The sequence below is a fragment of the Xenopus tropicalis genome, chromosome 7 (genome assembly GCF_000004195.4).
Source record: "Xenopus tropicalis strain Nigerian chromosome 7, UCB_Xtro_10.0, whole genome shotgun sequence".
Taxonomy (NCBI): Eukaryota; Metazoa; Chordata; class Amphibia; order Anura; family Pipidae; genus Xenopus; species Xenopus tropicalis.
The window spans coordinates 98726823-98746776 of NC_030683.2; the positions used below are offsets into that span (position 1 = coordinate 98726823).

General features: G+C 40.9%; 1 protein-coding gene across 1 annotated transcript in view; it reads left to right on the forward strand.

The window, feature by feature from the left end:
• rnf207 (ring finger protein 207) overlaps positions 1–19954 on the forward strand; it is a 58592-nt gene that overhangs the window by 36593 nt on the left and 2045 nt on the right. The window contains exons 12-17 of the mRNA XM_002937546.5: positions 3727–3848; positions 10578–10770; positions 12138–12323; positions 15027–15078; positions 15332–15449; positions 17590–17664. Coding sequence (XP_002937592.3) covers positions 3727–3848; positions 10578–10770; positions 12138–12323; positions 15027–15078; positions 15332–15449; positions 17590–17664 — 746 coding nt within the window. The remainder of the gene's footprint in view (positions 1–3726; positions 3849–10577; positions 10771–12137; positions 12324–15026; positions 15079–15331; positions 15450–17589; positions 17665–19954) is intronic.

Consider the following 19954-nt stretch of genomic DNA (forward strand, 5'->3'; position numbering starts at 1 on the left):
TGATGCTATCATCCAGGTCACCAGGGTGATACCCACGTTACAAAAAGCGGTCTTTGAGGTCGTCCACCTGTTGGTGCAATGTAAGTAGATCTGAATTATTTCTCACCATCCTGACCATTTGAGAATACGGAATGCTTGCCAATGTGTGTGGGGGGTGGCACGAAGAACGGTGCAATAGCGTATTGCGATCAGTGATCTTCCTGTGGGTCGAAGTGATGAGTTCTGTGTTATTGATCGTAAGGTTCAAATCTAGGAAGGCTATGGTCGCTTCTTCCATATGTGCTGTGAAACGTATGGTTGTAGGAAGTTTATTCAAAGTGTGTACCATTTCCCAGAATTGTTCAGTCGTGCCTGACCACAACAACAGTAGATCATCAATGAACCGAAATAAACGGAAGATGTGTTTTCCATATAACGGTAGAATGTATGTCTGCTCATAATGTGCCATGTATAGATTCGCGAACGAGGGAGCTACATTCGAGCCCATACTGGTGCCACTAGTTTGCAGGTAATACGACAGTTCAAATTTGAAATAATTCAGGGTTAAACAGTGGTGTAGTAGTGATACCAGAAACTCAGTTGGTGGTCTGTTCGGGTTGGGATGGTTCGCCGGAAAAGTCTGGACATTGGTGATGCCCTCCTCAATCGGTATCACCGTGTATAGAGAAGACACGTCCATAGTCCCAAGTTTAATGCCCATGGGTAAAGGTAATAGCTCACGTAGTTTCAATAGTAGGTCGCCGGTGTCTTTAATGTAGGATGATGTTGTTTTGACAAGAGGTTGCAGAAAGTGGTCCACAAACGTCGACAGAGGCTGGAGTAGGGAGTCCCTTGCGCTGACGATCGGGCGTCCTGGTGGTCTAGAAGGATGTTTGTGTATCTTGGGAAGAGTGTAAAAAATAGGGCATTTCGGGTGTTCATTGGTCAAAAACTTGAAAGTCTCTGTATTGATAAAGCCACAATTCAGACCCAGTAGTAAGGAAGCGTCCACTATCCTTTTAAAAGTACGTATAGGGTCGCCCTCAAGTCTGCGGTAAGTGTTGGTGTCCGATAGTTGATTAATAATTTCTTGCCGGTAGTCGACATAGTCCTGTATTACTACCGCTCCTCCCTTATCAGCTGGTCGGATAATGATGTTTGGGTTCCGTGCCAGGCCCTTAATTGCTAGTCTCTTTTGGACAGATTCTGGTGGGGAGTGTATGTATTGGCTTGCTTACGGGTCTCATCCACCAGAAGCCTGGTGAATGCTTCAATGGATTTTGGGGTGTTGGGAGGCTCAAATTGACTAGGTGCTCTGAATAAAGTATTTGAGGATTGGGTATTGCGAAAATGATCCCTAAGTTTCATGGAAATGATGTATCATTGCGGTTGATATGTTGTTACGTATAGACTAGCTCACACTGTTTCAAATAGCTATCGATGTTTAATATTTGTATCCATATATATGACTCAGTAGACAGTACACTTACGATATGTCGATGTACTACAGTCTTTATATGTCTCACATCAATATGTCTATTTTTCTTGTATCTATCTCCCTGACTTTGTTTGGCAGTTTGATCGTTGCACGCAATTAGCTCTTCTACTTTTTCAACTCCTATTTCTTATTTTTTATTTTTTATTTTATATTTTGATATTTCCAGAATAGCACTCTAATTTATTTTTTGTTCTTCACTCTGATATTTCTTTTCGGTTTCATTCATTCTTTCCTCAGCTCCTCCTCTATGCTATCTACTATGTCCTTTTCGTGACAAGACCCTAGGCAAACTGGCAACAGAATTACCTCCGATTTGTCATTAATATGCCAACCCTCTAATACTATGTCCCCTACAGGGCAAGATGAGCGGGCGGTCCCGGGCTCTTGTTGAATGAGGGCCCCATATAACTAAAATGGCTCCTCCACGGCACCCGGCATAATTGTGAACACGATACTGCCAAGTTGACCGACTATATGTCAGGTTCAACCGTGCGTATCCGTGAACCAGCCGAGGGCTTATTCGCTAATTTATTTGGAATACCGGGGGCCCGCCCCTATCAATAACTGTACACTAATAACTCCGCCCATGCCCCTTCGATAGGGCTATATCGTCAAACTATCAATCTGATTGGGCAACGGAGTGACAGCTCGACCGGTGGGCCCCGCCCCCCCACCGCAGTCACAGGTGATCACTAGGTCTTACTCCGGGAGTATAATATGTGATTTTCCGGTAGTCGGATGAGTGACTGGACCCCGCCGTAGGCAGCACTCTTTGATCTCCCCGTTGACCCTGACACCGCACACCGTAGCAGTGCTGGATGAATGATAGCACTCGGCGATCGGTGATTGTTGCTGCTACACCCCACCTACGGGACTAGCGGAGGTAGCGCCAACCGTATGGTCTGTCTCTTTTTCTCTCTCTTGGGGGGCTTACTCTGCCCTAACTATTCAATGATCTTTTCCCTTATGTAGTACAAGTAGTAGTTGTTCAGCTTTTTTGACTAGAAGATGTAGCGCTAATCTATCAGACTGAGAGTTGTAGTTGAGCTAGTGTGTGTAATAGGTCATTGCCTCTGGTTCAGCCCAGTTTTCTTTACTGTTTTTTAACCTTAAGTGTTCACACTGTCCCTTTGTGTTTTTTACTTTTGGACTTGAATAGTACTCCGTATAGTTCATGTTTGTTATTGATACTTTATACTTGTTCTTTTCCACTGTATGACGTCACTAGTTCCCGCCATTTTTTGTTTATGAGGTGCACCTTCACTTGTGTTCTCTGTCTTTGAGAAAGGCTGCAGCAGCAGCCGAAACGTTAGATATAATTTTGTAAGTAAAATAAATTTTGTTGTTCTTAAGTCCTGTGAGTGCGGTACCTTTCATTTTTGGATATATATATATATATATATATATATATATACAGTATATATAATATATATATTATATATATATATAATAGAAAGAGTGCCGCACACACACAGGGACTTGATACAAAAGAAAAAGTGTTTTTATTTAAAAAATTCCAAATATATATATACTATATATATATATATATATACAATATATATATATATACAGTATATATATATATATACACAGTATATATATATATATATATATAATATTGTTGTACATTGTTATATTGTAACTTATCTTTCTATTCAGTTCCTATCCATATTCCAATTTCTCTCTCACACCACTGCTTGGTTACTAGGGCAATTTGGAATCTAGCAACCATATAGCTGCTAAAAATCCAATCTGGAGAGCTGTTTAACAAAAAGCTAAATAATTCTAAAACCACACATAGCAGAAAATGAAGACCAATTGAAATTGTCTTAGAATATCACCCTCTACTTCATACTAAAAGTTAACTTAAAGGTAAACAATCCATTTAAGATGTTTGTGTGTCTGTTGTTAGATTATTTACTGGCATAACAGACCATTATACTCCACTTTTGTGAATACCACCCCTAATGTGTACCTAATATTGCACCAGGAACCCTGCACAGTAGCAGCCTACCACCAAGTTCATTTTTGCTTAAATATGGTAATATAGATGCAGGCCTTGTGGTCCACTGGTTTTTTACACTGACAGACACATTTGGAGCTCGCTATTCTACATGCCAGGACAGTGCCTGGATAGAGTCAAATGTATAAATGTAATTTCCCCATAAGTGCAGATAAATTTGCAATTTATTTGCCAACACTTAAACTATGTGTAAAACTTTACAGGGACTTTGTTGTGTGAATTTTAGATCAATACAGATTTTGGAGCTGAATTTGCTCGCTGCCTAGAGCCACTGCTGATGCTAAACCTGCGGCGAGGAGGCAGCGTGAGTGGCAGCTGTGGTGGGCCGGGACTGAGCAATGGAAGCATGTAAGTGCAAACACTTGTCTTTTCCCCATTATCTGATATGTAAGCCTGAAATGTGCATTATGTGATAATATTACATTCCATCCCTGCTTGGCAGAAAACCAGACATTAATGTAGACATCTGAGTTACCATTTAGGGGGAGGATGGGATAGTATAATTTATCAGAAAAGCAATGAGCTGAGTTCACATACACCACCAGTTTGCACAGGGATCTGGGAAATGTTTGCCTCTCCAGATTTTACAGGCATAGAACTCTCAGCATTTCCAGGCTGTTTGTTTTAAAACTACAACCCCATTGCTTGGTAGCTGAACTGACAGGGAATGCTGGGAAATGTACCTCTCATGCAATTGTTTTCAATATATGTTAGGTTGTGACTGCTGCAGGCTCTCCATTGTGCATCAATTTGTTTGTCCTGTTTGTCTTCAGTACACTAAACAGAGCTCATTGTTTCCAAATTCAAAAACCGTGTTTGCCACTTGATAGTCCATAGACTCATATGAAGTTACAGGCATTTACAGGACTTTTTTTTGCTTGGTGCACATTGACCAGTTCACTCTTTGAATCCATCATCAAGTGTACCCTATGGGATGGGCCTTGTCTACTACAAAAATATTTTATTTGTATTGTCCACACCATACATGAATAGTTTAAATACATACTGTTACTATGTATGTAATTGACTATTTTGTTACTATTTGTTTCCTATCATAAGAAATGTTGACCGTTTACAGGCCCGTTGTGATTTTTTTTTGTTTGTTTTTTTGTAGACATTCTTATCATCTCACCCTACTGCATTTTAAGGTTCTGTGCCACATCACAAACATTTACCAATCTATCATGCACACTCCTACGTTATATCCTGTGCTTTTACACCATTGTATGTCAGTCCATTTTACAGTTGTATCTCGCATATTGACACCATTCTATCCTATAGTTTCACTATTCCACACTTTCCATTCTGTCCTGCACATTCGTAACTTTTCTAGCTTTACACACTCTTACCCTTTCTTTTTCTTACATTTCTATCCCGATCACCCTTCTGTTGCTCAGTCTGTCAGCTGTCTCCCATACTCCATTTTATCCCATGCACTATTACCCTTCATTCCCTCTCACTGTCACTCTTCGTTTCTCATGCTATCACCCTCCTTTTTCTTAAACTCTTGCCATTCTATCCTAAACACTCTCCCACACACCCAGTATACTCAAAATCTCACCCATCTTGCTTATATACAGGGCCATTTTAATAAATGGGCAAAAGGGGCCTTTACCCAGGGCCCACCAGAACAATGGGCTCATCACCAGACCTTTCACCTGAGATAACGTTCAACTAAAGCATCAACGGGAAATTGCAGACCCCTTATTTTAATCCACTGGGGGAGCTCAAGAACATTTAAAAGAAATTGTACATATTTCACTTTTTTGTTTTTGTAATAATGGTTCATCCACTACCATGACTGTTGGTCCAGTAAAGTGCATCTGCACCCTACCTCTACAGACCATTTCTTTATCATTTGCCTGATTATATTCACTTATCTATTGAGGGTAGTACTATCACAAACTTTTTTGGGGGGGTCCAGCAATGATATATTTACCCTGGGCCTGCTGGCACCTTCAATTGGGTCTGTTTTCAAATTCTTACTTTTGTGTTCTATAAACTCACTATTTTATGCAATGCATTCCCTACAATCAGCTCCATAGGGATCTTTGTAATATAAGTGTAGATGAGGGAGGGAAGGAGTGACTGAGGGGAAAAACAGAAAGGGGGAAGAGAAAAGATGTGTAGGAGACACAGAATAGAAACTGAATTGCATGAATATAGTAATAGCAAGCCAGGTTTCTAAATATCTGCAGCATGATCACTATTGTAATTAAATGATCCACATTGTACAAAAGTCAAAACAAAACTAATAATTGTCTAATTGTCCGGGCATTATATTTCCTTTGATCATACATGACATTTTGTGCTTTAGTAACTGTAGCCGCTGTGAGTTTTGGGCTTGTTTCTAATTGCCCTTGACTCTGGGGCTTTAGCTGGTTGTTCCTGTCAAAAGAATGAAAACAGCTGTAGTGCTTAATGCTAGCCAGGCTCCCTGTACAGAAAGGTCGGGCACTGCATGAACTGACAGTTCCTGGAACGCTGAGCCGGGAACAAAGGATTAACTGCGCGGGGGAGTACATATCATTGTCTTGTATGGATAACATAGCCAGGACATCATTTGCTTTGTGCCAGGTTAATAACAGCTACAAAGGCTCAGCAAAACATTGTTGTGATTTTACAAATATCTATAAAACATTCCTGCATTTTTTAGATTTTTCCACCGAGTTCACACAGGAACTTATGGGAAAAAAAACAGATAGTCCATCAAGTTCAAAACATCAATATCAAAACATTCTACAGTTTGATCCAGAGTAAGGCAAACAAACCACCAGTAGGCTGGCTGCCCAATCACTCTCACAGGGCTTAAAATACTTGTTGATAGAAAAATGCCTTAGTCACAGTGCTCCATGGATCAGTTACTACACTGGTGCAGTGGTTAGCATTACTGTCTTGTGGCACTAGGACCCTAGGTTTGACTCCAGCCAAGACAATATCTACAATGAATTTGTGAAAAAAAAGAAAAAAGAAAAATCAGAGCAGAAAGCAGCAGACCAGCAGGAGCAAGTGTTTCCCAGACGTACCCTTGTATCCCTTAGTGTTCCCGGACTTGTGCCCCCTTGATCAAAAATGACCTCTAATATGTCTGGGGGTGCAGCCAGGTTGCGCCTAATTCATTCAGAAGACTAAAGGACTACACTGCTCCTATCATTATGACATGTTGTTTTTGCAGTATGCATCTTTACATACCAATCATTGCCACTCTGCACTTGTCAGCCACTTACATTAACTTGTACAACAGTGTAATGTCAAAGGCAAGTTCATAGCTGGCATGCTAACAACAGTTTTCCAATAAACATGCACATCCTCAGATTTGTCCTGTGTGAGCAACACTCTATAGTTTCATTGAGAGAAAGGCAAACAAACCCCCAACATGCTATCTGCTAGGTCAACCTTACAGTTTAAAATGTCTCCCCTCTGCCTTCATCAGTTACTCATTGATAAACAAGGAAATGAATGGTGAGTGCCAATATGTTTGTTTCTTCCTTATGGGAAGAATATGCACAAGCCCAGGGAAAAAAGTAGCAAAGTGCTTTTGAAGGTGCCTAGTGGTGGACGGGAGGCCCATATATCTACCTAATGATTTTAGTGGTTTAAGAGATTTTTGAAACCATGAATGTACTCATTTCCAATAAAACCAAGAATATCTAGTCATTTATTAAAAGATCCATATAGAAAAAGTGTGAACACATTAAAATATGGAATGAAAACAAAAAAGAATAAGAAAATTCTTCATTCATCATTTTCGTAAGAATTTTTGTGTGCTTACAAACAAAAAACCTCTAAAACCACAATTGAAATAAAAATTGTTACAATTTGCCTAGGACAACTCCTGGACAGCTTTTAGATAACATATTTTTACATTTGCATTTTGTTGTGGTTTTTGCTCCAAACAATTGTTTTTAGTGCAAAAAAACATGAATCATGGGTAAAAATACAAATGATAGTAAAAGGGCCTTATAGACTCATGCATGTTTGGTAGAGTAGAAATTAGGTGTGCCTGGGAAAAGTAGGAAACATGGTAGTTTGGGGTTGCTTTTTGCCTGGGTTGGTGCCCATATTATCTTCAGGGTTGGACTGACCTATTAGAACTCCAGAGGATCTCCTGGTGGGCCCAGACCCTAGTAGGCCCCAGTCTAGGTCTGTTCTAGTCAGTGTTTTCTTCCACTACAGGTGTATGTAACACCTATAACATTTAGCACTGGATAGCATGTTCTTTGGTAGGGCTTAGGAGGTCTAGTCTGGCCGTGATTGCCTCCAAAGCTCACTCTCGTTGCTTCCTTTGTGAATTGTCTAAAAATGCCAGGGAACACAATCTCCATGTAGTCCTGCCACCCCAAATTTGCACACATCGGTGAAAGATTCCCAAATCACTCGGTTACGTTAATATTTTTATGTGTATTATTAATTGTCTCATATAAAGAAAAAAGTGTACACATAACTGTAATTTGGTGTCTAAAAAAGGGCAAACACTTTGTTGCCTTTTATCTCCATAGTGCTGAAGCTATTTTCCACATAGCGTAAGTCATATGGCCCTTTATGTTTGCACCTGGATGATTAGTGGCACAATGAGGGTAGAGACGGCCTCTAAGGCACATGGTCTGCCTGCCACTATTTATATCAGAATTTCAAGGAACTCTCAGAGCAGCACAATTCTCTTGCACTAGCTATATATATATTTAGGCAACTGATGTCATAAGCAGCATTAGTATCTAAAATTTAGTGCCGCTGCTTCATGGGCTAAAAAGGACGGATATTTTCTTTCCCTATTCAACACCGGGATTTTCCAAGGATGATTTTTATAATTCAGCAACTAAATGCATTATAAATCTGCAGAGAAAACCCGGTAAGCGGCACCAAAACTGCATAGGAATGTGCTCATAATGTGCGGAATATTTCTGCCTTGACTTGTGCCTCTAATTTAATATCAGTGCTTTCTCTAGAGATACTAACCCATTGGTTTTGGATTTTTTGCAACAAAAGTTTCAAAATTTAGCGGCACAGCGAAAATAACTGAACTGCTTTAGATTCAATAGAGGTCAGGCAGGAACATGCTTATTCTTATATATATATACTACAGCAGGTTATTTAGTATAGTTTTTATTGTTACAGAATTATTTAAAATGTACGATTGTAATATGAATTAATACTGTATGAATATCCATCAGCATTATTTAATATATGCCTTATTAAGAACGTGTTTTAAGTAGTAGTGATGGATTCAAAATCTGAATATTAAAATACTTATGGTTTTAATAAGAATGAATACTGACATTAACATATTTTGCACTAAATATACTTGTTATTCTTTTATATCTGGGAAATAATGTGAGGCTGTGTCTGTTTATTGTGTAATGTCACTTTATGTATGGCATTCTGTAAGATCTTGGCTAGATTCATCCTTTACATATTAGTAACCAATTGTTTCATTAATACTCCCTGCTACTGGCTTCTAAAGAACTCTGGGAATTGTAGTTTAGCAAATATTTCTCATATACACTTGCTCAAATAAATTGGCACAGTTTATATCACAACATAAATCAATAGTCTGTTTCACAAATATAATCTAGAACAGAAAATGAATGTAAATACCTACTTATGTGTGTCTGAGCTTGTCACTTAATTTGATATGGAGATATCTATTTTAGTAGTGTAAGCTATAGAAATCTAAGTAAAACTTGCATTTGATTCTAATTTTGGTCATTTTTAAATATTTCCAACTTGAAATTTGAGGTGTTCTTTGGTTGCTAGAGTTTTCAGCATGCATGTTTTTGTCTGTTATTTTCCTGACTTGGTGACATATTTGAACTAAGAGATATACATTGTCACCCTTTTTGGGTTAAGTCTTTAATTTTTGTTCTACAGTTGCCCCCTTACCTTATTACGTGGGCTACAGATATATAAAACATGGTTCTATAAGTACTACTGGTAAAGTTTCAAGAACTTCTAGGGTAGCAAGTACATATTTATTCAGCCAAAATATCATTAAAATAAGCAATTAATCTGTGTCCCATCCGCTTTTTTGGGTCTCCCCTGGTGGACCAGTCCTACAATATAGAAACTTTGGGTTCTGTGGGGGCATTTCTTCCTTTAAAATTTTAATTTATTGGCCCATTTAATCATACCAAGATACACCCGTGGCTCTTGGGCAAGATGGGCTGCAGATAGCATGTAGTTTCATAAGTGTCATGGGTGGGAAACTATTGAAATAAAAACTGTCCGTACCTGGAACATGTTATGTAGACTGGGCACCCCTTGGTGAAACATTATTATTTTTGTATTTTAGTAGCACCAGTGTATTCCAGAAATGACACATCATGTAACCCAAAACAACCATTTAGTGTGCTGTCCAAAAGCAGACCAGTAATTGTACCTGGTTGATGGGTGCTATGTGTTACTAGAATTTGTGCAAACTTTGTACCTGTTATTATGAAGCTACCATTGTTTTGTTTCTTGCTACTCTTAAATTTATATTCACAGATTTAAAATCAGTGACCAAAGCCAAGAAGCTTTGGCACCCAAGAAGAAGGGTGGCAACCACCCAACCTTCCCCCCACATGCAGTCCTACTTCTGATAGTAAGGGTGAGAAGAGACAAGTAGTTGGCCAAGTGATAAGCAGCACAGATAGCATGCTGTTGTGCTGAACCGCTTGGCCACTTTGTACAGTTGGCTGCCTGCAATGACTGCACTCCATCTCTTCTTTTATTCCAAGTGCCTCTGCTTTATTACTTCATACACTGATACAACTCTGCCCAACATTTTCTATTTAGTGAGCTAATTACCTAAATTAATGGGCCACATTATATGATGTAAGACACAGAATTATAAAGAGTCCTTGAGCAGGCTGGGGGCTATACATACAACTGTAAGGCTGCTTGGCTCCCTACCACCTTCTGGGTTGTCAGTTATGACATTTTATAATTAAATAGTGCAAGTTATTGGTAGGCCTATTGGTAGGTGTTCTGCTTCTCTGAGGCTGAGATTCAATGCTCCAAGAGGAATGTTTGTTACTGTTATTTACCCATTTTATAGGTCCTGCAAATTTATTATTGGACATAATTATTCCTCTTTAGGATTTCAAGTGGCCAATCCTCAAAGACATTAATCATGCCTGGGTGTTCCTCCTCTGTTGACAAAATGTCTATCACGGGATCCATAGTGCGCAAGCCTACAATGCACCGATATATAAGCACTAAAGTTTTGCTGGCAGAAGGAGAGGAGAACCCATTCACCAAGCATTGCCGCAGCTATGAAGATATGTATAGAGTAAGTAGCTGAAAAATATACTGTTTGATTTATCTGATGTTGCTGTATAAATACATAGGACTGCAAACCCCTTATAATTGCTGTGTTATGGGCAAAGCATCAGCGACTCTAACTTTCTGTGTACTTCCTGTGTCAGTTATCTTTAGAGTTGCAGACTCAATGACTTATAGCAGTGATCCCCAACCAGTGGCTCGGGGCAATATGTTGCTCACCAACCCCTTGGATGTTGCTCTCAGTGCCCCCAAACCAGATAGTTATTTTTTAATTCCTGACTTGGTGGCAAGTTTTGGTTGAATAAAAACAAGATTCACTACCAAATAAAGCCTCCTGTAGGCTGATAGTGTGCATAGAGGCTGCCTAATAGCCCTTATTTGGCACCTCCATGAACTTTTATGATGCTTGTGTTGCTCTCCAAATCTTTTTACATTTGACTGTGGCTCATGAGTAAGAAAGGTTGGGGACCACTGGCTTATTGAGAGATGTTGAGCCAAAAGCCTGGTATTAGCAGTCTAACATTGCTAAAATCTCAGAAACCACCGTAAGCAGAAAATTAATATAAACTGCAAAAGTGTTTAGTAAAGCACTCTAGGGGGCTGATTTACTAATCCACGAATTCGAATCCAAATGGGAAAAATTCGGATTGGAAACGAACATTTTGCATCTTTTTCGTCGCCGTTACGACTTTATCGTAAATTGTCCCGACTTTTTCGTAGCCGTTACGACTTGCGCGAAAAATCGTGACTTTTTCGTAGCCGTTACGATTTGCTCGTATATTGTCGCAACTTTTTCGTATTGAGCGCTTGTAAACGGCGGGCAAAACTTTCAGACTTAGCATGATTTTGGAAGCCTCCCATAGGACTCAATGGCACTCTGCAGCTCCAACCTGGCCCAAGGAAAGTCTCCCATAGGGCTCAATGGCACTCTGCAGCTCCAACCTGGCCCAAGGAAAGTCTCCCATAGGGCTCAATGGCACTCTGGAGCTCCAACCTGGCCCAAGGAAAGTCTCCCATAGGGCTCAATGGCACTCTGCAGCTCCAACCTGGCCCAAGAAAAGTCACGATACTGAAGCTTGAATGAATCCGAAACTTTCGTACTCGGCGCGAAGGCTACGAAAAAGTCGCGACAATTCACGCAAGTCATAACACTACGAAAAAGTCGTGACAATTTGCGAAACAGTCGTAACGACTACGAAAAAGTCGCGACAATTTACGAAAAAATCGCAAAATACCAATCATTACGAAAAAAACACATTCGGACGCCTTTGGACCGTTCGTGGATTAGTAAATCAGCCCCTAAGTCATTTTACATCATTTAGTTTTATGTGTTTTGATCCTCTTTACTAAAAAAATCAGTTGCTTTACCTGCAGGCAATACAATTGGAAATCCAGAACTTGAAGGACCAGGTCCAAGAGCTGCACAGAGACCTTACAAAACACCATTCCCTCATCAAGACTGACACAATGAGTGAGATTATCCAAAAATCTCTCCAAGTCGATGTGCAGATAGCATCGGAGTATTCATCTGTAGAAATGATGAGAACAGCCTTTGAGGAGGTGAGTTTCACAAGCACAGTGACTTCTGTTAGGTGCTCACTGTATGGCCTTAACATAGATCAGACTGCAACACTGCAATTTATACTGGGCTCTTAACATAAAATGACCAAATGATGAGCAAATATGCATTTAAATAAATATATTTCATTATTTTTTTGAGTATTGTGTTGTACAGCATTCAGTAACAATGCATTAAGCCAGTAAAACCCAAGGAGTATAACCATGTGCTTAGTGCTTAATAATGCCCACCAACATTATCAACAATTCACTCTACCAGCCTTTGTCGCTAAACTGTGCTGGACTGAGCTGTCTAGACCAATACTTCTGTTTCTATCTTCACATCTGCTAGATTATGTGCTTTACATTAAAGGGGTGGTTAACTTTTAGTATGTTACAGAATGGCCGATTCTAACCACCTTTGTAATTGGTCTTCATTATTGTCATGGAAAAACGCTCACGGACGAGACGCGCCTGACACCGGGACGGGGTACAAGGGGGTTACACACAGTCACCTTTCACCCAGGTTAGACTAACATCAAGCACCCCCAAACAAACCACCGCCCCAAATACAACTATTCGCTGCCACCATCTATCATTAACAGGCAATAGAAACCTACTGTAGTTACTGAAATATATCGCACACAAACTTTCTTACTGCAGTTAGGGTTAGTTCTCACTAATTTAACAGCACACTAGCAGCCACAGGGTTAAAATTACAGTCAAACCCACCCCCCTGCTAGCAGCCCACTAGTTAATTAGCATCTACACAGAATCTGCCCTCTACCCAATGCACATACACACACCAAACAGTTAATACACCTAGGCCTGAGCAGTCATACGAGGTACGTGGGAATTGATATAGAGCCGAAGGACTAAACTTATTAAATTTTGTATTTAATTCAAAAGTGGACAGTGCATATGTTATATAAAAACAGTGAATGTTACAAACAGACATACATGTTGCAGAACAGTTATAAAAATAAAAGGGGATTAAAACACAGAGAAATACGTTACCGAATATCTTGTGCCCTCTGAGGCAAGAGGTTGAAATCCTGAGCCCATCCCCCAACATAAGTTGCATAAGTTGAGGCCTCCAGAATGAGCTAAAGAATACCTGGGCATGTGTGCTTTTATCCCCCGCTGAGCCCCTCCCTCATTACCGTATGCATGAGGAGGGAGTGGCCAGGAACTGGTCACATGACCCCTTTAGGTGGTCCCCACCCACCCTCTTTAGAGAGCTGTACTTCTCATGCCAGTTTCTTTTCATATAATATTGGTACTTGCCAGTATTCAATATTATTATGAAAGTAGGGAATTGTTTTAACCTATATATGGGCGATCAAACATGATACCAAACATGAGGGGGGTCTCATGTCCCAGTCCCCCAGAACCCATTCCTGCTCAGAGAGGGGTATAGGCTGCCCCTGTTTGGTATCATTGGGAAGCCTGGGGCCTCCTCATAAATCCTATGTGATTTATGAGGATGTGGACCCTAAAGCAGCAGAGATATGGATCCATTTCTATAATCCATATTTTCTGATAGCTGCCCCCCCCTGCTGTTCCTAGGCCCACACTTTGCCCCTCTTTGATCAACAGATCAAAGACCCCAGCTTCCTGCCCCAACGGGCTGGTCCCGCATTGTCTGATGAAGTTGTTTATGTTGTCACCTTTCCACAGTCCTGGTTGTGTCGTTAGGGGATATTTGTGAATTACCCCCTACTGTGGATTTCAACCAGACTTTTCTATGGGGAGCCTTACTGCTCCAACATGACAATTATCATTTTTTAATTATTTGCCTTCTTATATCTCCTAAACCAGTCGTTGGCAGCTTTAGACATGTTACATAGGTGTACAGTACAAATGGACAGATTGTACTGTAATTGTCCTAATCAGTGGCCCACTTAAACCCTGGCCCTCCAGGAGATTCTCTGGTACCCTGGAAGGCCTACAGTTTTTGGGGGCATAGGCTAACATAGCAAATGTGCTACTGATTGGATTTTTGTGTGCAAACTTGCACTACAATATGTTTGAAACTGTGCCGTGGGATAATTACTCTTTGCTGCTGCCACAAGTACAAACAGCTTAGGCAGAGGTTAAACATTAACACTTGTCTTGCTATAAAGGGTAGTCCACTGAATGTGAAGTGAAAATACATATGCCATTGGTTTGGTACGCATAGACTTTAAACATCTCATATTTTTAGTAAAATCTAATGGAAGTATGTTGGTTTTTAATGGCAACTAATGTGGGATAAAACATAGCATTGTGCAGTTTATCTCCAGTGTTATTTCTCTTCCCTGTTTCTTTTTCTATTTGTGAACATGAAAAAAACTTTTGGCACAAAACAGAACCCAGAAATTGTTTACTTTTAACAATGGCGATACTTTTCCAAATCAGAAGGCACATACATTCCATACACAGGGTTGGACTGCCAGAGTACAGGTTCTCCCAGGGGGGCGCCAGTTTGGGGCCGTTTAAATCAGCCCATTCGTATTTCCATCATAAGCCTATTTAACCTTTGTATCATTTGGCACTGTGTCCATCTAACTGTTGTGAGAGAGGGCCCTGAATGTCAGGTGGTGTGGTGGGCCCTATGAGGCACAGTTCGAAACTAACCATACACCTAATAACATGTACAGTATTTGTATGTCTTGCAGTTCCCTTTTCTTCTGAATAGCCATTAATATTTACCTTCATTTTCAGATTTGGGAAGAAACCTATCAGAGGGTAGCAAATGAACAGGAAATTTATGAAGGTAAGTGTTTAAAGTGTTTTGTAGAATGATTAATGTATTTCATATGTAGAGCTTATGCACCAGCAGTAACATATCACTATTGTCCAACTTGTGGCCCTTTAATTGTCGCTGGCAAGAGTTTCTGAGAGTTTCCGTTCAGCTGATGAGCTAAATGCTGGACTATATGGGATACAATAAAGTTTGTTTTTGCCTCAAGACCCATACACCAGCTAAACACAAGCTATTTCTCTGATCCTGAATTGCTCTCTTCCAGCTCAGCTGCATGACTTACAGCAACTAAAGCAGGAGAACAGCTTTCTAACCACCATTGCGAAACAGATTGCACCTTATGTACGTTCCATCGCAAAGGTTAAGGAGCGCTTAGAACCCAGGTACAAAGGTTTTTAAGTTTTGAAAAGAAGCATGTGTTTAATATCTGCCACACATCAAACCCACTGCTCTGTCTGCATGCAGTCCTGTAGAGCAGTGCATTTTGGAATTTTTAATTAGAGGTCCCCTTTGTCTCTTAGGAGGGTTACAGACAAATTAAAACATTGCTTCACCACCATGTAGTAATAGTTTAACCCATTATTTGCCAACCAGTCTGGGAACCACAAATCCAACAGAAAGAGCTGAGTGTATCTTTATTTTCCTTTAAAGGAGAAGGAAAGGCTAATAAAGAGTTAATCTCAAGCTGCAGGCACACCTTCAGTTCTCTCAATAGTGCCCTTAAGTCTCCCCATATTTCTCCTGTTCAGATGATCAGAATCCAAACAGGAAGAAAAAACGCTGAGCTGTGTAAAGAAAGTTCCCATAATGCCTCGCTCCTGCACCGAGACCCAGAACGGTGTACATGGGCAGTTTGTAAGGCTATGAGGAAGCTTCCTGCTGATTGGCTCAGATCCACATTCCTAAGAGGGGGAGTGAGTTCTTAGCATTCTTGACGGAGTGGGGAGCAGGGGAGGGGAGAGAGAGCTGTGTGTCTCTGGTACAGGAAAACAGACACAAGAAATCGTTTGACAGAGAGCGCGTTGTAGCGTTTCTGTGAGTGCTTATGGTTGTATTTACATAGACCTTTCTGATACAGCTTACTTAGTTTTTACCTTTCTTTCTCCTTTAATGCTTTCCCCTTAGCTCCTATGCACTTATTGTGGCTGAGTTTGCAGTTTTATTAAGGAGCCATAGCATCTTAGGCTAGAATACCACAAACTTCCTTATCACCACCTATTGTGTTATTATCCCAAGGCAAGCAGCCAGAAGAGGCACAGCATAAAGGTGCAGGAGGCAGAACAATAAGTACGGCATGGCTAACTGAATAGGGTCAAAATAGAGTGGTAGAAAGTCATTTTGGCTTTTTTACTGCCAATAGATTTGCCACATATATATTCTGCAGAAAGCATTACCATACCTGAGTAAAGAGACCTAGAAGCTTTCTCCATTTGTTTAACACAGCAGCTGCTGTTTTAAGTAGCTTCTTGCTGCAGCTCTAGCCATTCCTAAAGGTGGCCATACACGAGCAGATCCGCTCGCTTGGCGATGTCGCCAAGCGAGCGGATCTTCCCCCGATATCCCCACCTACGGGTGGGCGATATCGGGGACCATTTAGGTAAAAAAAATAATAATCCGATCGTTTGGCCCTGGGGCCAGACGATCGGATTATGTGGGCGGCAATGGGGCAGTCGGATCGGGGACCGCATCAACGAGCCGATGCGGTCCCCGATCCGACCAGATTTTCTAACCTGGCCGATCGAGATCTGGCCAATTTCAGGCCAGATATCGGTCGGCCAGGCCGCTCTGCTCTCCCCATACACGGGCCGATTAGCTGCCGAATCGGTCCAAGGGACCGATATCGGCAGCTATAGTCGGCCCGTGTATGGCCACCTTTAGGGTGCAGGGAGTGAGTTCTTAGCATTCTTGTGGGAGGGGGGAGCAGGAGAGGGGAGAGAACTATGTAGACTCTGACCCCAGGAATGAAGGATTTTTCTGAGAGAGGAAGTCAGACACCAAAGAACATGTTTACAAAAATGAGACAAGAAATCCTGTTTCTTTTGATAGAGAGTGCAGTGTTTCTGTAAGTGCTTATGGCTGTATTTACATAGACCTTTCTGATAAAGCTTACTTAGTTTTTACCTTACCTTCTCCTTTAATAGCTGGGTAAATTCCATAGATGTTAATGTTATAACTGAATAGGCTCAAAATGGAGTGCTCAATAGCTAGGCAAGTTCCCTAGATTTTGTAGTTGCCCATAAACAGAGATGCTATTAAACTAGAGGTAAAAAAAAATGGAAAAACCTAAAAAACCCCACACATTTAAATATCTGTGAAACAGCTTAACTACCACTTACTGAGGCTCGCAGCAAAATATGATATGATTCACAAAAATATATCTGTTTGCCTATTAGTCAGGCCCCTACTAGACTCTTGTGCCCTCAGAAGTCACTGGGTCTGTTCCCTAGTGTTGCCCCTGTACATACGTGCTACGTGATGGTATCCATGCTCAGTGACCTAATCCTCTTCATTTAATTCAATTAGATTTAAAGAACCAAAGGAAGATGTTTCAGAGAAGCTGTATGATGATTTCCCATTGGCCAGTGACTTGCACAACAGGTACATCTGTATTTATACACTCATATCCCTATGCACACATTGCATTATTTATTATCAGAGACTGCACTAAAACTCTCTTGAAGAGGGAAATGAAAGAGGAAAATGTACGGAGCATGTTTCCAGCAGGAGTGTTGTACAGTTAAATCTAGGGCTGCTTTCAATGGTTTGGGCTAAGGGCCCTGGTTTCAATGAAAGCAAAACTTAAGATACATACTATGGCATTCTTGACAATTAAATGCTTCCTATTTAAGGCAACAGTTTAGTACAATAATGGATATTACATGTAAATGCTGGCAACAGAGGTCCATACAGAATATTTAGTAAAAGATGGGAACTTTACCAGCCTCAGATCCCAAATTCAACCAAGTTAAACATACAGTGGCTTGCAAAAGTATTCGGCCCCCTTAAACTTTTCCACATTTTGTCACATTACAGCCACAAACATGAATCAATTTTATTGGAATTCCACGTGAAAGACCAATACAAAGTGGTGTACACATGAGAAGTGGAAGGAAAATCATACATGATTCCAAACATTTTTTTACAAATAAATAACTGCAAAGTGGGGTGTGCGTAATTATTCAGCCCCCTTTGGTCTGAGTGCAGTCAGTTGCCCATAGACATTGCCTGATGAGTGCTAATGACTAAATAGAGTGCACCTGTGTGTAATCTAATGTCAGTACAAATACAGCTGCTCTGTGATGGCCTCAGAGGTTGTCTAAGAGAATATTGGGAGCAACAACACCATGAAGTCCAAAGAACACACCAGACAGTTCAGGGATAAAGTTACTGAGAAATTTAAAACCAGGCTTAGGCTACAAAAAGATTTCAAAGCCTTGAACATCCCACGGAGCACTGTTCAAGCGATCATTCAGAAATGGAAGGAGTATGGCACAACTGTAAACCTACCAAGACAAGGCCGTCCACCTAAACTCACAGGCCGAACAAGGAGAGCGCTGATCAGAAATGCAGCCAAGAGGCCCATGGTGACTCTGGGGGAGCTGCAGAGATCTACAGCTCAGGTGGGGGAATCTGTCCATAGGACAACTATCAGTCGTGCACTGCACAAAGTTGGCCTTTATGGAAGAGTGTCAAGAAGAAAGCCATTGTTAACAGAAAACCATAAGAAGTCCCGTTTGCAGTTTGCCACAAGCCATGTGGGGGACACAGCAAACATGTGGAAGAAGGTGCTCTGGTCAGATGAGACCAAAATGCAAAACGCTATGTGTGGCGGAAAACTAACACTGCACATCACTCTGAACACACCATCCCCACTGTCAAATATGGTGGTGGCAGCATCATGCTCTGGGGGTGCTTCTCTTCAGCAGGGACAGGGAAGCTGGTCAGAGTTGATGGGAAGATGGATGGAGCCAAATACAGGGCAATCTTGGAAGAAAACCTCTTGGAGTCTGCAAAAGACTTGAGACTGGGGCGGAGGTTCATCTTCCAGCAGGACAACGACCCTAAACATAAAGCCAGGGCAACAATGGAATGGTTTAAAACAAAACATATCCATGTGTTAGAATGGCCCAGTCACAGTCCCAATCTAAATCCAATCGAGAATCTGTGGCAAGATCTGAAAACTGCTGTTCACAAACGCTGTCCATCTAATCTGACTGAGCTGGAGCTGTTTTGCAAAGAAGAATGGGCAAGGCTTTCAGTCTCTAGATGTGCAAAGCTGGTAGAGACATACCCTAAAAGCCTGGCAGCTGTAATTGCAGCAAAAGGTGGTTCTACAAAGTATTAACTCAGGGGGCTGAATAATTACGCACACCCCACTTTGCAGTTATTTATTTGTAAAAAATGTTTGGAATCATGTATGATTTTCCTTCCACTTCTCACGTGTACACCACTTTGTATTGGTCTTTCACGTGGAATTCCAATAAAATTAATTCATGTTTGTGGCTGTAATGTGACAAAATGTGGAAAAGTTCAAGGGGGCCGAATACTTTTGCAAGCTACTGTATGTGGGGGGGAACTGGAGAACACCAGCTGCAAGCACATCAGTGGCTAACCTCATAATGCCTCCCCTAGAAGAGCAGAAACTGTTATAGCTGCAAAGGGAGGTCCAGCTTCACATTAATACCCTTCATTTTGCATTTAGAAGGTTTTACATTTAGAAGCGTAACTAGATGTTACTGGGCCCCACAGCAAATTCATTGTAGGACCCCCAAAATATCCAGAGGGAACATCCAGATATTTGTAGACGTAAAATGTTCTAGCACCCTGTGCAGAGGGTTCTGGGATCTAAACAGGAACCTGCTTGTAGTTTTAATTCATCATAGAGGTC